This window comes from Magnolia sinica, chromosome 3 (assembly GCF_029962835.1).
Source record: "Magnolia sinica isolate HGM2019 chromosome 3, MsV1, whole genome shotgun sequence".
In the NCBI taxonomy this organism is placed as follows: Eukaryota; Viridiplantae; Streptophyta; class Magnoliopsida; order Magnoliales; family Magnoliaceae; genus Magnolia; species Magnolia sinica.
In genome coordinates, this window is record NC_080575.1 from 3,512,394 (window position 1) to 3,526,556 (window position 14,163).

Here is a 14,163-nt window from a genome sequence, read left to right on the forward strand (position 1 = left end):
AATATGACCATTGACAGTAAATACGTGAAAATGAATAAAGTTGTTGGATAGGATTTATTTTGAACCATGGTCCATCAATGGTGGGGCCCTCTATATGAGCAGTCGCGATGGATACAACACCATGCCACGTGTACCGCGGAGAGATGTCTGTAACGTAAGTTCTACCGGATCATCTTTCCACACTCATGAAGACATTTTAGTAATAAGCGTGGGCATTTTCGTGATTTCACTAAACTATTATAAGCCAGTTGCAGGAGACACAGACGCAGATAGCCACAGGTCTCAGCAGTGGAACGTTTCTTCTCTCTCTCTCTCTCTCTCTCTCTCTCTCGAAACGTAGCTGCTTTGAGAAGTTCCATCCTCTCGTTTCATCTCTCTCTCTCTCTCTCTCTCTCTCTCTCTCAACGAAGTTCCTTTGAAAGCTCCATCCCCGCTCTCTGAACCTCAGAAAAACCCAAAAAAAAAAAACAGAAGGAGAAATGCTGTCGAGAATCAATGGCGTTGCTTGGATGGAAGAAGGAGCAGATGAAGAAGACGCTGCTTCCTGGCCTAGAAACACTGAGAAGCACGACGAGATGGGCCTCTCCACCTTCAAATCCATGCTCGAAGAAGACTGGTATTTGAACAGTAATCCCACTCCAAATCCCAATCAAGCTCACAACGATTTCCACCCAATCCAAACACACCCAGAAATCAAAGATAATGCATTCCCACCCAACCCAAACCAAGACAACCTCCTCTCCTTCCCTCTCGACTCATCCTCGTCCTGCTCACCTTCCTCTGTCTTCAACCTCGACCCGTCCCACCCGTTCTTCCCGCAGCCGAAGAACTGCATGGCATCGCTCCTCGGTGCCGTCTGCAGCAACCCTTTTGAAGGCGGGTTTGATCTTGGTTGTGACGCAGGGTTCCTCCCGCCGATTCCGTCAAATTCCCCTCTTCTGGGGAGCAGGGGAGGTGGGTTATTGCCGGGGTTTAGCAGCTTGGGATCGGATAACCAGATGGGCGCGCCAGAGCTGAGCTCGGACTCCCAATTCCCGATGGCCCGCTTGCTCCCACCGGCTGAAAACACTGGTTTCGATCCAACGGTGTTTGGGGGTTTTGAGGGCTCTTCTGAAAACGCTCTGTTTCAGAACAGGGCCAAGGTGCTACGGCCTCTCGAAATTTTCCCTCCCGTCGGGGCCCAACCGACGCTCTTCCAGAAGAGAGCTGCTCTCCGCCAGAATTCGTCTGCGTCAGACAGCGTCCGTCCCATTCGGATAGAGGGGAATTTTATGAAGGGGAGTAGAGATGGGGAGGACAATAAGGAAAAGAGGAGAAAGAGCAGTGAGGAGGATGAGATAGATGATGCAAGTTTAGATGGTTCGGGTTTGAATTATGATTCAGACGAGGGCATGGAGAATAACAATGCCAAGGCAGAGGAGGAAGAGAACGCAAAGAACAGTTCGAATCCGAACAGTACGGTTACTGGTGGTGATCCGAAGGGGAAGAAGAAGGGGCTGCCTGCGAAGAATCTGATGGCGGAGAGGCGACGTAGGAAGAAGCTCAATGACAGGCTGTACATGCTGCGATCCGTCGTGCCGAAGATCAGCAAGGTGAGAATCCTTGAAAATCTAGCATTTGAATTTTTTTTACTTTTATGAGTTTTTTGTTTTTGTTTTCCTCCAAATGAGAATTTGAACTCGTGCTGTCGATATCTCCTTTATTACTTGATTTTGATTGTTGGTACTGATTTAATGGCATGATCATGGCTTCTTATGGATCCTGTGAATGGATCTTTATGTGTTCGATGAATTGTTATAAGTTTGTATTTCTTGAATTAATTTTTTCTTCTCATTATTATCTTTGAGAGCTTTCCTAAAACCAGGTTTATGTGAGCATTAATCATCTGCACCATAGGTGTGTCAATATGGCACACCTGTGGGAGATCAAATCTTTCCATCAGGTGGGCCATATTGTTCAGATCTTCCCGCCTTTAGAATCGGGCTGTTTCGCTCCTCAGGTGGTCTGTATGAAGCAAATGGATCGCTAGAAAATATTTATTTTACCCATGTTCTTCTGGTACATTGTAGCCCACCTGAGGACGGAAACGGCCTCATTTTTTAGCCAGAAGATGTAATCAGTGCATCTGGGTTCTGAAGTAATGGATGCTGTAATTGATTATGTTCAGAAATCTTTGGTTGGTTTCGAACTCAGTCGAGTCAACTCGGATTGGTTGGACTCCTTGAAACTGAGTTGAAACTCCAGTTTTCTGAAGAGCCAAGAGAGCGGTGCTCACTTACAAAGTCGGCAAGTGTTTGTTTCGCCGACATAGCCAAATCTAACTCAAAAACTGAGAGCTTTGAACATTGTTTGGGGCAAGTGGGAAGATCATGAGAGGTTTAATAGTTCTCATTCTTGTGTACAACGGTTGTGCAAGAAGTATTTGACTTTTCACAGCTGTTACTGACATTATTTCCAGTTTCTTTGCACCTTGTGAAATGTTTTTGAATCCGTCATGATATAAAGGAATCACTTCGCCCTCAATATGAGGATCCACATGGTATCCTTTGGCTTGATTTTGTACAAGTGGTTCCATGTTTGACTGATCTAGGCTGTTGATCTAATGGTAATGGGCACCATCAGGTTGGGGGATGTTCCAAATTCTCCCAGATTGGAAAGTCCTAGCCATTCTAGCTTCGGCCTATTTGTGCTGTATGTGGACAGTAGTTGCTGTCTATCAAAGGGTTAAGATTGTCTCATCTATTCAAATTTTGGACATCCTCCCACAAAAGCTGGGCCCATCCAACCGAAGGTATCGTTTTTAAAAACACATACCTTCTACAAACTTGGATTATGAGGATACCATGTGTGGATCTCATCTTTCCTTTTCCAATATATGTTTTGTGAACTTTACACCTAATAGCATCGCTTCCACTTCTGATTCTCAGAACCACTAGATATTTTGGGCTAGAGAATGGCTTATTTTCTACCTCCCATTACTGCTTTCTTGCACTCATCTCCATTTCGTGCGACCAAGGTCTAATAAGAACTGCTTCATTTTAACAGATGGATAGAGCTTCGATCCTTGGGGATGCGATTGAGTACTTGAAGGAGCTCCTGCAAAGGATCAATGACCTGCACAATGAGCTTGAATCTACACCTTCCAGTTCTTCGCTGCCTGCTACTGCTAGCTTCCACCCTTTGACGCCTACACCTCCAACCCTGCCCTGTAGGGTCAAGGAGGAGGTCTGCCTGAGCTCATTGCCAAGCCCAAATAGTCAACCTGCAAGGGTAAATTGCCATCCTCTCATCCCAACCATATATCTTTCTTCTTCTTTTCTTTTTCTTAAAAAAATCTTTTTTCCTTTTTAGATTTACGTAGTTAATTAATGGGAAGTCGAACTTGAGTGCAGCACACCAATTTCCTTATGTAGTGTGCTGTGTTCAAGTAGTCAAATTGGACACATGGTGTGATAGACCACAATTCAAACCATTCATCATTTGGGTCCCAATGTGGATTGACCATATGGTAGAAATATCTCACTAATTGATCAATCTCAACCATCCAATTGGTGACCGACAAATGGAATGTGGAAAGGAAAATTGTCATCATTAAGCATTGAAAGGGGAAAAAAGTGACAGAAGAAATAGGATTGTCCAATACATGCAAATTTCTGACAGTGGTTCATCCAGATTGGTACCCACCTAGTAGGTGAACGGATCATTGGTGCCATGCATCCAATTTTAGCGCACCAGCAGGATAAGAAAGTTGTTGCACTGTGCCCGAGTTGGGATTTCTTGTTTACCAAATTTGGTTCTTCTCGTCCTAATGCCTGCTTGAGCTTTCTATGATTTCACTTCCAAGCTGTCTGATTGCCTTCTTAGATGAGATAGTATGTTCTATATAAGGATGGACATGACTAATGCAGTTCCTCATCCACGAAGTTATTTTACAGGGATTATATAGATGCACTTTATAAATCTGTGCTTGTTTGTTGAAGTGAAATGATTTTCTGAGGGGAACGATCAGATATGTGTAAACTATGTGAGTTCCCATATTTGAGCCATGTGGGGTCTGCCATGATGTATGCATGGAATCCAAACCAAGCATCGTGTGCTTCGCATCATGTTCGCTTTCCATCCCAAAAATCAGGCCACTTGAAAAGCCGGGTGGACCACACCGCAAGAACAATGTAAAATCACACCTAAAGCCTCTAAATTCAGACAGTGCGGCCAACCTTTATTGAATAGCCTGATTTTGGGGCTGTCTCTTCATTCTGGAGGGGTGCATTAGATATGGATTGGATACCACGCACCCAGCACAGAACCCGCACATTATCTGGAAGTTTCTATAGTGGGTGTCTGCCTTCCAATGCTCCCCGTTGTTCTCTGTGTTGTGGCTCCCCTAAGTTTTGGATTAGGCTGATTTTTGGGATCTGGGCCTAGCATAGGAGGGCGGGCATATAACATGATGGTGGGGGCACACGTAGCTCGAAGATATGGGACCTCAAATATCTTTGAAAGTTTTATTGTTAGAAATGGAGAATATAACTTGCTATGAATGAATGAAATCCTCTGTATTTCTGCTTGATTTGTTTTCTTTTTTGTTAACTTGGTTTTTTTAATTTCTGAGGATGTCAGTTTGGCCTGTCTATCCCACATTTCAAGTTCATGTCTGGTTGTGGCCTGCATTTGATCAACTGGAGAACCCAATCTCCAAGTTTCGTTTCTTCCAAACAGTGCAACTCTTTTTAGCCACAGCTGTTTTCAATATGTACAGGTGGAAGTCAGGGTGAGAGAAGGGAGAGCTGTTAACATCCATATGTTTTGTGCCCGTAGACCTGGGCTTTTGCTCTCTACCATGAGGGCGCTCGACGGGCTTGGGCTCGACATTCAACAGGCAGTCATCAGCTGTTTCAATGGGTTCGCACTCGATGTTTTCCGAGCTGAGGTAAGCTTGCTTCTCAATACTCATCACCCCTGGCATTTTCCTTCTTCAAGCAGTTGTGGCATCTTGCGCATATTTTCATGTGTATAGATGTACCCTAATCACTGTCAGAGTTACTGTGTATGCTTCATGGAGTTCATATCATAGGTCTTACCCTTGATTACTCAAACTTGAAACTCAGCTGAGTCAGCTTACCTCATTGAGATTTCAAGGCCTGCTGTGAGAATTGAACTCACCACCTCACCATGAATGGATGAGGTCTCTAACCAGCAGCCCAAATTTATTGTTTTTCCTCTTCTCGCTTATATATATATATATATGCTTGTGTTTGTCACTGCTGTACCTATTTTCTCTTTAATCATGACATATTGATCTGAGTCAATGAAGACTTGATTCAGTATTCGAGTTGAACTGATTTGACATTGAATCAAGCTTTCAAGTTTTTGAACCATGTTTTACATGAAGCAGGACCAAACTATCTCTGTTACATGTGGTAAATACATACAGTGGTCAGCACTGTCGATTTGGTGGTCTGGGCCACCACACGGATGGGCCATGTCCCAAAACTCAAGGGGATCAGTTGGTGTAGCCATCTGATCTGGGCCTGAAAAGGAGATGATTGGCTAAGAAAACAAGCAATGGTCCAAATTCAACAGGAAAAATTCAACAATCAGATGGTTCAATTTGTCCAATTGCTAGGATTTTTGCCTATAAACCAGTAACGTGGTGGTCCCACCGGACCAACAGTTCCTATCACAATACATGTTTGTTGCATGTACACTGGACTCGATGAACTCTGCACCACGGTGGCATTTATGTTTGGCATTTAGGGGTTAGAGTGGAAAATGGAACCATATTAGACAGTATATGGCACCAAATAGGGATGTCCAAACACACCCCAAATTACATTTCTTCTTGGCATTTGGGGGTTAGAATGGAAAACTGGAACTATATCACATAGTATATGGCATCAAATAGGGACATCCAAGCGGACCCAAATTACACTTCTCTTTGGCATTTGAGGGTCAGAATGAAACGCCAGGCCCATATTACACAGTATAAGGCACATCTGCTTTTATTATATAGAGAAAATTTTTAAAAAAAAAACACTAAACACATCTTGTTTGTTTCTGTCTTTGCAGCAATGCAAGGAAGGCCCAGATGTTCTGCCGGACGAAATCAAAGCCGTACTTCTGCACTCTGCAGGCTTCCAAGGGACAATGTAGGCCCACAATCAAAGAGAATTATCATCGCAACGGCACTAACTGTAGTAGGTACTTCAGGAGTTTGTAAATGCATCTTCCTTTCATTTCACAGGTAATATGCTATGAAGCCATTTAGTTAGTAGGTTAGGTTAGCACTGTTAAACATGTTTGTAGGTGGGATTATGTTCATCGGGCATTTCCCTTAAGTGGGCTAAGAAGCATGCAAATGCCTTTTCATTTAAATCTCTTCTTTAGAATAAAACTTTCTGCTGAAATTAGGATCGTCTCTTACATGGGCTTGAGCTTCTTATTATTTTGATTCCACCATGGATTTGATATCGTAGATGCATTCGTGTGCGTCCATTCTTTCATATCCGAGCAGTGTTTGGAAACAGGAGCAACTGCTTCAATAACTCCTGAGTCAACTCGACTTTATCCAGGCTCGGGCCAAGTTAAACAGTTGACTCAGTTGAGACCAGCTCCTCGAGTCCTTATAGAATAAGCTTATTCTGCAAGTTTTACATGAGGAGCCTAACAGGGTGTGTTTGGGACATCCAACCTGTCCAGCAGGGTTACCTCACTGAAAGTTGGACACCCAAAAAATCAGACCGATCCAACCATCATGTGGGACACAATGCGAATTAGGTGGTTTTTCGGTATTGTCCATTGTTTTCTATGGTGTGGCATGCCTAATGATTATAGACGTCTGATTTTGGTAAGTCCCACCATATAATGCACAGGTTGGATGGCGCATACACAACATAGTTGGCCCCTCCATAGAAAATAGTAGAAAACCATCCAAAAACCTCCAAACTTGTGTGGTGGCCCATATGATGGTTGGATCAGCCTGATTTTTGGGTCATTTGACTCTCATGTTGAGACGACCGCGCTGGACAGGTTGGATGCCATAAACACACCCATGTGGCCTCACATGCAGCACTTGTAGTATAAGCTTATCTCACGGGGACTTGTAGAGGAGCCAGCCCCAACTTAGTTGTGTAAAATCTCGCCTGAAACACTAAGGCCCTGTTTGGATAGACATCTAGAAATTGAAGGGAAAATTTTATAGGATAGCTATAAGACTAGCCATGCTTTATGTGGCAGAATGTTGGGCAGTTAAAAGAATAACATATTCATAGGACGAGCCTAGCTGAAACAAGGATGCTGAGATGGATGAGTGACAAGCTGAGGTAGGATGGAATTAGAAAAAAAGGTGTTCGAGGAAAAACAGCACGGATAGGTAATGTGATGAGCAAAAGTGAACTTAGATAGTTTTGCCATGTACAACAGAGACTAAGAACTGTGCTAATTAGGAGTGAGTTGGCTCAAATTGCAAGCTCTAAAAGGGCAAGGGGGAGGTCAAAAAGGATGTGGCCAGAGGTAGTAAGAAAATACTTGATGACCCATGGTTTAACCCCGGATATGGTCCTTGATAGAGTAGAATGGCAGAACATGTTTCTTGTAGCCAACCCAAGTAGTTGAGATAAGGCTTAGATGATGGTGATGATGTATGTAACACTACTGAAGGGTTAGGATCTTCAATCTGGATGGTTTTCAAGGCACCCCCATCAGCAAAAGGACCCATCTGATCAATGGATTGGATCACCAAACCATGAAACATAACATACCGTGCATTGTTTAGGTGCAGTAGCCATCTTAGTATGTTTCATGGTGAGGGTAATATGGGATCAAATGGTAAGAATACAGGCAGAAAATCTTGCAGATACTAGGCCCTTGGCATTATTTTAAGAATTCAATGCATAAAATCTTAAATGGGACTGGGAATTTGTTAGTCTAATGGATTTTAGGTGTTGAGGTTTTCTAGAATACAGTGTGAAGTATTAGATTCATAGGGACTGTAGCTTTTGGATATGGGTCATCTTGCAAATATTTCAACCCTTACTCATTTGACTCTTTTCCTTTGGATGTAGATGTTCCCTTAGGCAAGGGGTCGAAATATTTCAACATGAGATTTTTATTTTTACTTTATTATTATTATTTTTTTGTCTCTCATGCATGGCAAGGCCATGGCATAATCAAAATAGTTTGGGTCCTTGGAATTCTTTCGTCTCAAAATCCGAATAATATTCCTTTGGGAATTCATTGAAGTCATAAATGAAGATACATTTGGTTCAAATTTGACCAATTGATATATCTAGGAATAATATTTGATTATTTCTTTACTCGAAATGGATCCTTATTCTATTTCTATATTCTTTTTATATCCAATTAAATGGCCAATGGGGGTTTGGGCGAATGGCTAGTGTCATGTGTTTGCTCCCCACAAACGTGACCGGAAGATTTACTTGATGCATGTAGTTTGCAGGTGATTGTGTGCATATGCAAGGAAAAGTCTTACCTTAAAAAGGGGTTGGAGCACGCTGTTCTTATAAAATTAAAATTAAAAAACAAAAGGCTGATAGGGGTGGCAATGGTCCAAGCTATAGATGGAATGTGTCAAGTTAAGCTATTAAATTATTAGGAACGTAACGTTCCACCACCCTCCGTAGCTGGTGTCCTTTACATCCCACTCTACAGTGATATTCACTTCCGCCTCTTTTCTAGGCAGTCCTTTTTAGGGCATGGCTATCTAAGTAGTCCTTTCCACTTGGTGGCTGTACTCTGCTTGTCCTGGTAGCCCTTCTCCATATATTGACAGCTTCCCCCTTTGTAACTCAAACACGGGACAGGACGTGGTGTTTGCTCTGACACCCATTATTAAGAACCTAGCCAAATACGCCCTGGCCCTAGTTCTCGCCGTAGAGGGCTGAGTCAGGCTAGGGCTGTGTAGGGCTTGGACTGGGTCGACCCTAGAAGTGGGATGTGTGCTAGCAAACCTCGAGTTTTAAATGAAGTAAACGCTAGTACAGGAGCTTCGCCTGAGTCCAGATGCGTTATCAGTACATGCAATTTACACTCCACCACCTGTGCCATCGCGGACAGGTGCAACATCAGAGCCGTCCGTTAGGTGGGTCTTGACCCTATATATATTCTTGTGCAAAAGCAAATCTTTTCAATCCAGCAAGTGGCCACGATGCTAGAAAAAAAGTGGATGGGTTAGAGACCTTCGGATAGGTTTGGAACATTTGTTTCGTAAGCTGTGGCCCACCTTATTAGTGGACCCACGTTATTCTTGGTCCACATCATCGACATAGATGTAACCTTCTGATGAATGGCTTGAATCTCATGCCTCTGCGCCATGGATGCACGTTTGATGTCTTCATGGGCTGCTGCTTCAAAACCAAAGCACAGGTGAAGGGTTTTAAACATAAGAAAACGACACTTGGGGATGTCAAAGGTGGTCCTGACCGTTTGTTTAACAACTTGCGGTCAATATTCTACCCCTAAACACACAACCGTCACGATCCGTCCTAACCAAGTTGCATTAGGGTTGAATATTCAATGTCTCAGGTCGGGTCTCGCTAACTCATCTTTGAGGTTGCTAGTAGGATTGTACATCCGGCTGAGTCCACTCGAGGTGGACCAAGCTCGGCTCGACTCGTCCATGTTATACTCGAGTTTGAGCTCGCCCTCAAGCTCAACATTGAAGCTTGGTTTGTTTGCCAAAGCTTTTGAATCAGGCTAGCGGTTCGAGTCGAGTCAAGTTTACCACAAGTCGAGTCAAGCTTGTTTATGTGTCAATTTATTATATTTTTGGCTAAAAAATACAAATTAAATGTTAAGAGGGGTAAAGAGCTCCTCAGGCAGGCGGAGATGGCGACTGGCTGGCCGGGTAGGGTAAGGAAAAGAGAGGAATGGGGAGGCGGGTAGAGTTTGTAAAATGTTTTTACTTTAAAAAAAAAGTTATATATATATTATTAATATAATATTAATATTTATTACTCAAGTCGAGCTGATATGCACCATGGTCGAACTCGGCTCGAACTCTACTCGAGCTTTTTAAAATTAGCTTGACTCGCCTTGAGTCGGCCCTTCAAGCTGAGTCAATCCGAGCTGACTCGAGCCAAGTCGAGCAAGCTTTTTGAACTAGCTCAACTGGTGTACAGCCCTAGTTGCTAGCTCGGGTTGACCATTGGCCCAACCTGACCCGACCCACCTGAGTCAGGTCCCAGGCTTACTCCCCTTTGAGGTTGGTTAGCTTGGGTCGACCTGACCCGACCCACCTGAGTTGCAGTCATGTTCGCATTCACATGAGGGACGTGGATTAACGGCCCTAGCATTGGTGTATCCATGCCGTCCATCTGTTTTTTTAGGTCATTTAAGCGCGTGAAGGAGATCCGAAACTCAAGCGGACCACACTACCGGAAAGAGTGGGGATAATGACAACCACCATTGAAACCTTTCTAGGGCCCGACCTGTTGATAAGGTCACTCAGACCTGGATGAAAGGAAAACACAAATATCAGCTTGATCCGAAACTTCTATAGCCCCTGAGAGCTTTTTAATGGTGAGTATTCAATCATCATTGTTGCCTGTGGTGTGGTCCACTTTAGCTTCAGATCTGCTTCATTTTTGGTTTCACGCCCTAAAATATGTGGGCAAAACGGATGGATGGTGTGGATATAATATAAATACACCACATGGGGGCCCACAGCGCCCAACTGGCAACACCAGCTGATCAGCGTCCCACATTGAGATAGTGGGGCTCCAAATTGCCACTCTCTTACTTTCAACGGGACATAACTGCCATTGGTTCTCAATTCAATTCACTTGTGCATCCAAACATGGCCAAGTTTGGATTTTTGTGTTCGGACATGTTCCGCTGTATTGAATGAGATATATCCGAACTTGACTTTTAATCTGGATGGTTGATATGTTTGGTTATTACAATAAAAGGAATGATGCTCCTAGACATCTTTGGAAGCTCTATGGTGGGGCCCACTGTCACATTTTTCTTCTTAAAGGGTAAGGATTTTAGATATTATGGTGTGATCATAAATGCAGGGCACATGTATCTAGGTTGAGATTCATCTGTCCCATGCATCGTCGACAACGTGATACTGGCATGATTGTGACCGTTTATGTCGTGGGCCAATGTATAAAAATTATGCCATATGAAAATCCTAGCCATTCATTGGAAGGTTTGTTTTCCCTTGAATATGGACCATTGCTTTCTTTTTCTTTTTTTCTTTTTTCAAGGACATGAAATGTCCATTGGATTCGATTGGATAAATGGTCCAGACGCCTAGCTGTCAGTGGCACGTCTCCTATTTTGGTGGACCACATGGTCCCCTACTCCTTAGATCTACGGTAGATAATATCAGAAGCTGAGTCAGCTATTTGACTCTGCCAGTTGGCCTTGTTCGGTAAATCTTGACAAAGGTTGAATTCATCTAAAAATCTTGGGACGGGGAAAGACCATACCGCTACTGACTCATGTGAATGAGATCCACACCGTCCATCAGGTGCACCGCCCACTGTTTGGCCTTGATCCTGAGTATCATGGCAATCCAAACTCGGGTGGCCTTGGGATAGTAAACAATGTAAAATCATGCCTAAAATCTCTAACTTCAAATGGTGTGGCCCACCTTGGCTTTATAATAGCATGATTTTCTTCCACGGTCTTTTAAACGGTGCAAAACCAGATAGGAATGTAGTCCATAAGAGTGGTGTCGTCAATGTACCAATGGTTATATATATATATGGAAAAGGTACTATAGGCTCGACCGAGTGCTGAAAGCACGTTATTCTTCGGATGGTAAAAATTTTATCTCTCGCGTATTTTCTGCAAAAGTCTTGCACCCGCCGTTGAAACCTTACTAAGGCCTACTATGATGTTTATCTGAGATCCAACCTGTTCATAAGTTAAGACATACATGAAAGAAGGGAAAATACAAATTTCAGCTAAAACTTTTGTAGCCCTTAGAAATTTTTAATGGTGGGCATCACGTTATCCACTGTTTTCTATTCTATGGTGGGTACATTCCGGCTTCGGATTTAGCCCATTCTTTGTCTCATGCCTCAAATTGATATCTCCAACTGAATGGACAATATGGATATAACACATATATTTATGGTGGGTCCAAGATAACTTGGTGACGTAAACTGTCCATAGAATCCACGTCTAACAAGTCCATTATGACTTTTAATAGTATGTGTATTGTGTCCTACCTGCATAGAAAATAATCCATCCTGGCAGGGCTTTGTGGGCCCATCGTGATGTAAGTGTTTTATCACACTGTTAAAAGATTTTCAAATCGTTTTAAGTTATTATCCTAAAAATGAGGCAAGTCCACAGCTCTAATGGACCAAGACAAAGGAGGCTGCACTGATAATGACACTCACCGTTGAAACCTTTTTAAGTGCCAGCGTTATATTTCTTTACCATCCAACATATTCATAAGGTCATGTAAATGTGAGTGAGGTGAAAATACAAATATTAATTTGATCCGAAACTTCTCCAGCTCGCAAGAAGTTTTTAATGGTAGACATTCAATCCCCACCTTATGGTCCACTTAAGCCTTGGTCTTGCCTCATTTTTTAGTTCATATATTAAAATGATCTAAGAAAATCGTTGAACGAAGTGGATAAAACACTTACATCACGTTGGCCCACAGCGCCATTAATCCGTCCGGGCTGGGTAGGACGCAATCCGCATTCAAGTAGATGTACGCGGATTAGATACTGATAGGTTGAGTAGCGAGTTGGCTATTGAAGTTACGTTACCAAGTTTTGTGGGACCCACTATGATGTATGTGTTGTATCCACACCGTCCATCCATTTTGAGATATTATTTTAGGGCATGAGTCAAAGAATAAGGCAGATAAAAATCTGTAGTGGACCCCACTACAGAAGATAGTGGGGAGAGTGATTCCCACCATTGAAACTATCCCAACGCCCACTATAATGTTTATTTGAAATCCAACCTGTTCAAAAGTTTAAAAAGACATGAAATAAGAGAAAATACAAATATTAGCTTGATCTAAAACTTTTGTGGCCTTTAGAAGTTTTTAATGGTGGGTGTCACTATCCTCACTGTTTTCTGTGTTGGGCCCACTGGATCTTTGGATTTAACTCATTCTTTGCATATTGCCCTAAAATGATATCTCCAAATGCATGGAAGGTGTGGATATAAAACATACATCATGGTGGGGCCCACGGAACTTGGTGATGTAACTTCAATAGCTAGGCTAGCTACTCAACCTGTCGGTATCTAATCCGCGCACGAAGTGGATGGAAACAACGTGAATTGAACTTCTATCATTGAGAAATTCTAGAGGTGGCACAGTATTTGGTAAGGGCCAACCTTAGTGTTTGTGAGAAATCTACCCCGTCCATCAGTTTTTAGAGATCATTTTAGGACAGAGGGCCAAAAATGAGTTGGATCCAAGGCTCAAGTGGACCGCACTAAAGGAAAAGGTGGGTAGGGAAATTCCTACCGTTGAAATCTCTTTGGGTCGAAAGTGATGTTTCAATTGCATCCATACCGTTCATAGCAATATTCCTATTGAGATGAACTTAAAACACAAATATTATCCTAATTTAAAACTTCTATTGCCCCACGAATATTTCAACTGTGGACGTTCAATCCTCATATTTTCAGCCTATTTGAATCTTGGATCCAGCTCATTTTTGGCCTCTTGTCCTAAAATGATATGAAAAAAAAATAGATGGATGGGGTGGATTTCACAAAAAATAAAATAAAATAAAAATCACAATAGGCCCCACCTAAGTTTCTAGCACAAGGCTTTTTGCAGAAAATAGTGTGAGAGAGATAGAGGTGGAGGGATATTTTAATAACAGGTTGCTCCCTCAGTTTCCCTATACAATCTCTCATCTGATGAATAACGTGCCGCCAGCACTTGACCTTATGGAAGGTATAATACGGTCGAGCGTATAATACCTTTTCCCTATATATATATATATACTCTAGCATGGTTAGATGGTTAATGCACTTGCATATGCACTCTGAAATTGTTTAGGTGGCTCACATTAACTTAATTAAACAGTCCAATTTGTGGGACCGAGGATAAATTGGTCATCATCCCAGAAATAAGGTTTGATACAATCTCCCATTTGACGAATAACGTGCCGCCAACACTCAACCTTATGGAAGGTATAATACGGTCGA

General features: G+C 42.6%; 1 protein-coding gene across 1 annotated transcript; it reads left to right on the forward strand.

Moving 5' to 3' along the window:
• Positions 1–293: 293 nt before the first annotated feature.
• LOC131239313 (transcription factor ICE1) lies at positions 294–6,423 on the forward strand. The gene is made up of 4 exons (XM_058236957.1): positions 294–1,592; positions 3,046–3,270; positions 4,760–4,930; positions 6,070–6,423. Exons 1-4 carry the CDS (start codon positions 480–482, stop codon positions 6,151–6,153), a joined length of 1,593 nt encoding a protein of 530 aa, XP_058092940.1. The 5' UTR covers positions 294–479; the 3' UTR covers positions 6,154–6,423.
• Positions 6,424–14,163: the final 7,740 nt, after the last annotated feature.

What these genes read in the sequence shown, in the direction of transcription:
- LOC131239313 (XM_058236957.1), top strand. Translation starts at nt 480, where the DNA reads ATGCTGTCGAGAATCAATGGCGTTGCTTGGATGGAAGAAGGAGCAGAT. An exon ending in TCGTGCCGAAGATCAGCAAG is followed by an intron (nt 1,593 to 3,045) that starts GTGAGAATCCTT and finishes TCATTTTAACAG; the next exon opens with ATGGATAGAGCTTCGATCCT. An exon ending in CAAATAGTCAACCTGCAAGG is followed by an intron (nt 3,271 to 4,759) that starts GTAAATTGCCAT and finishes CAATATGTACAG; the next exon opens with GTGGAAGTCAGGGTGAGAGA.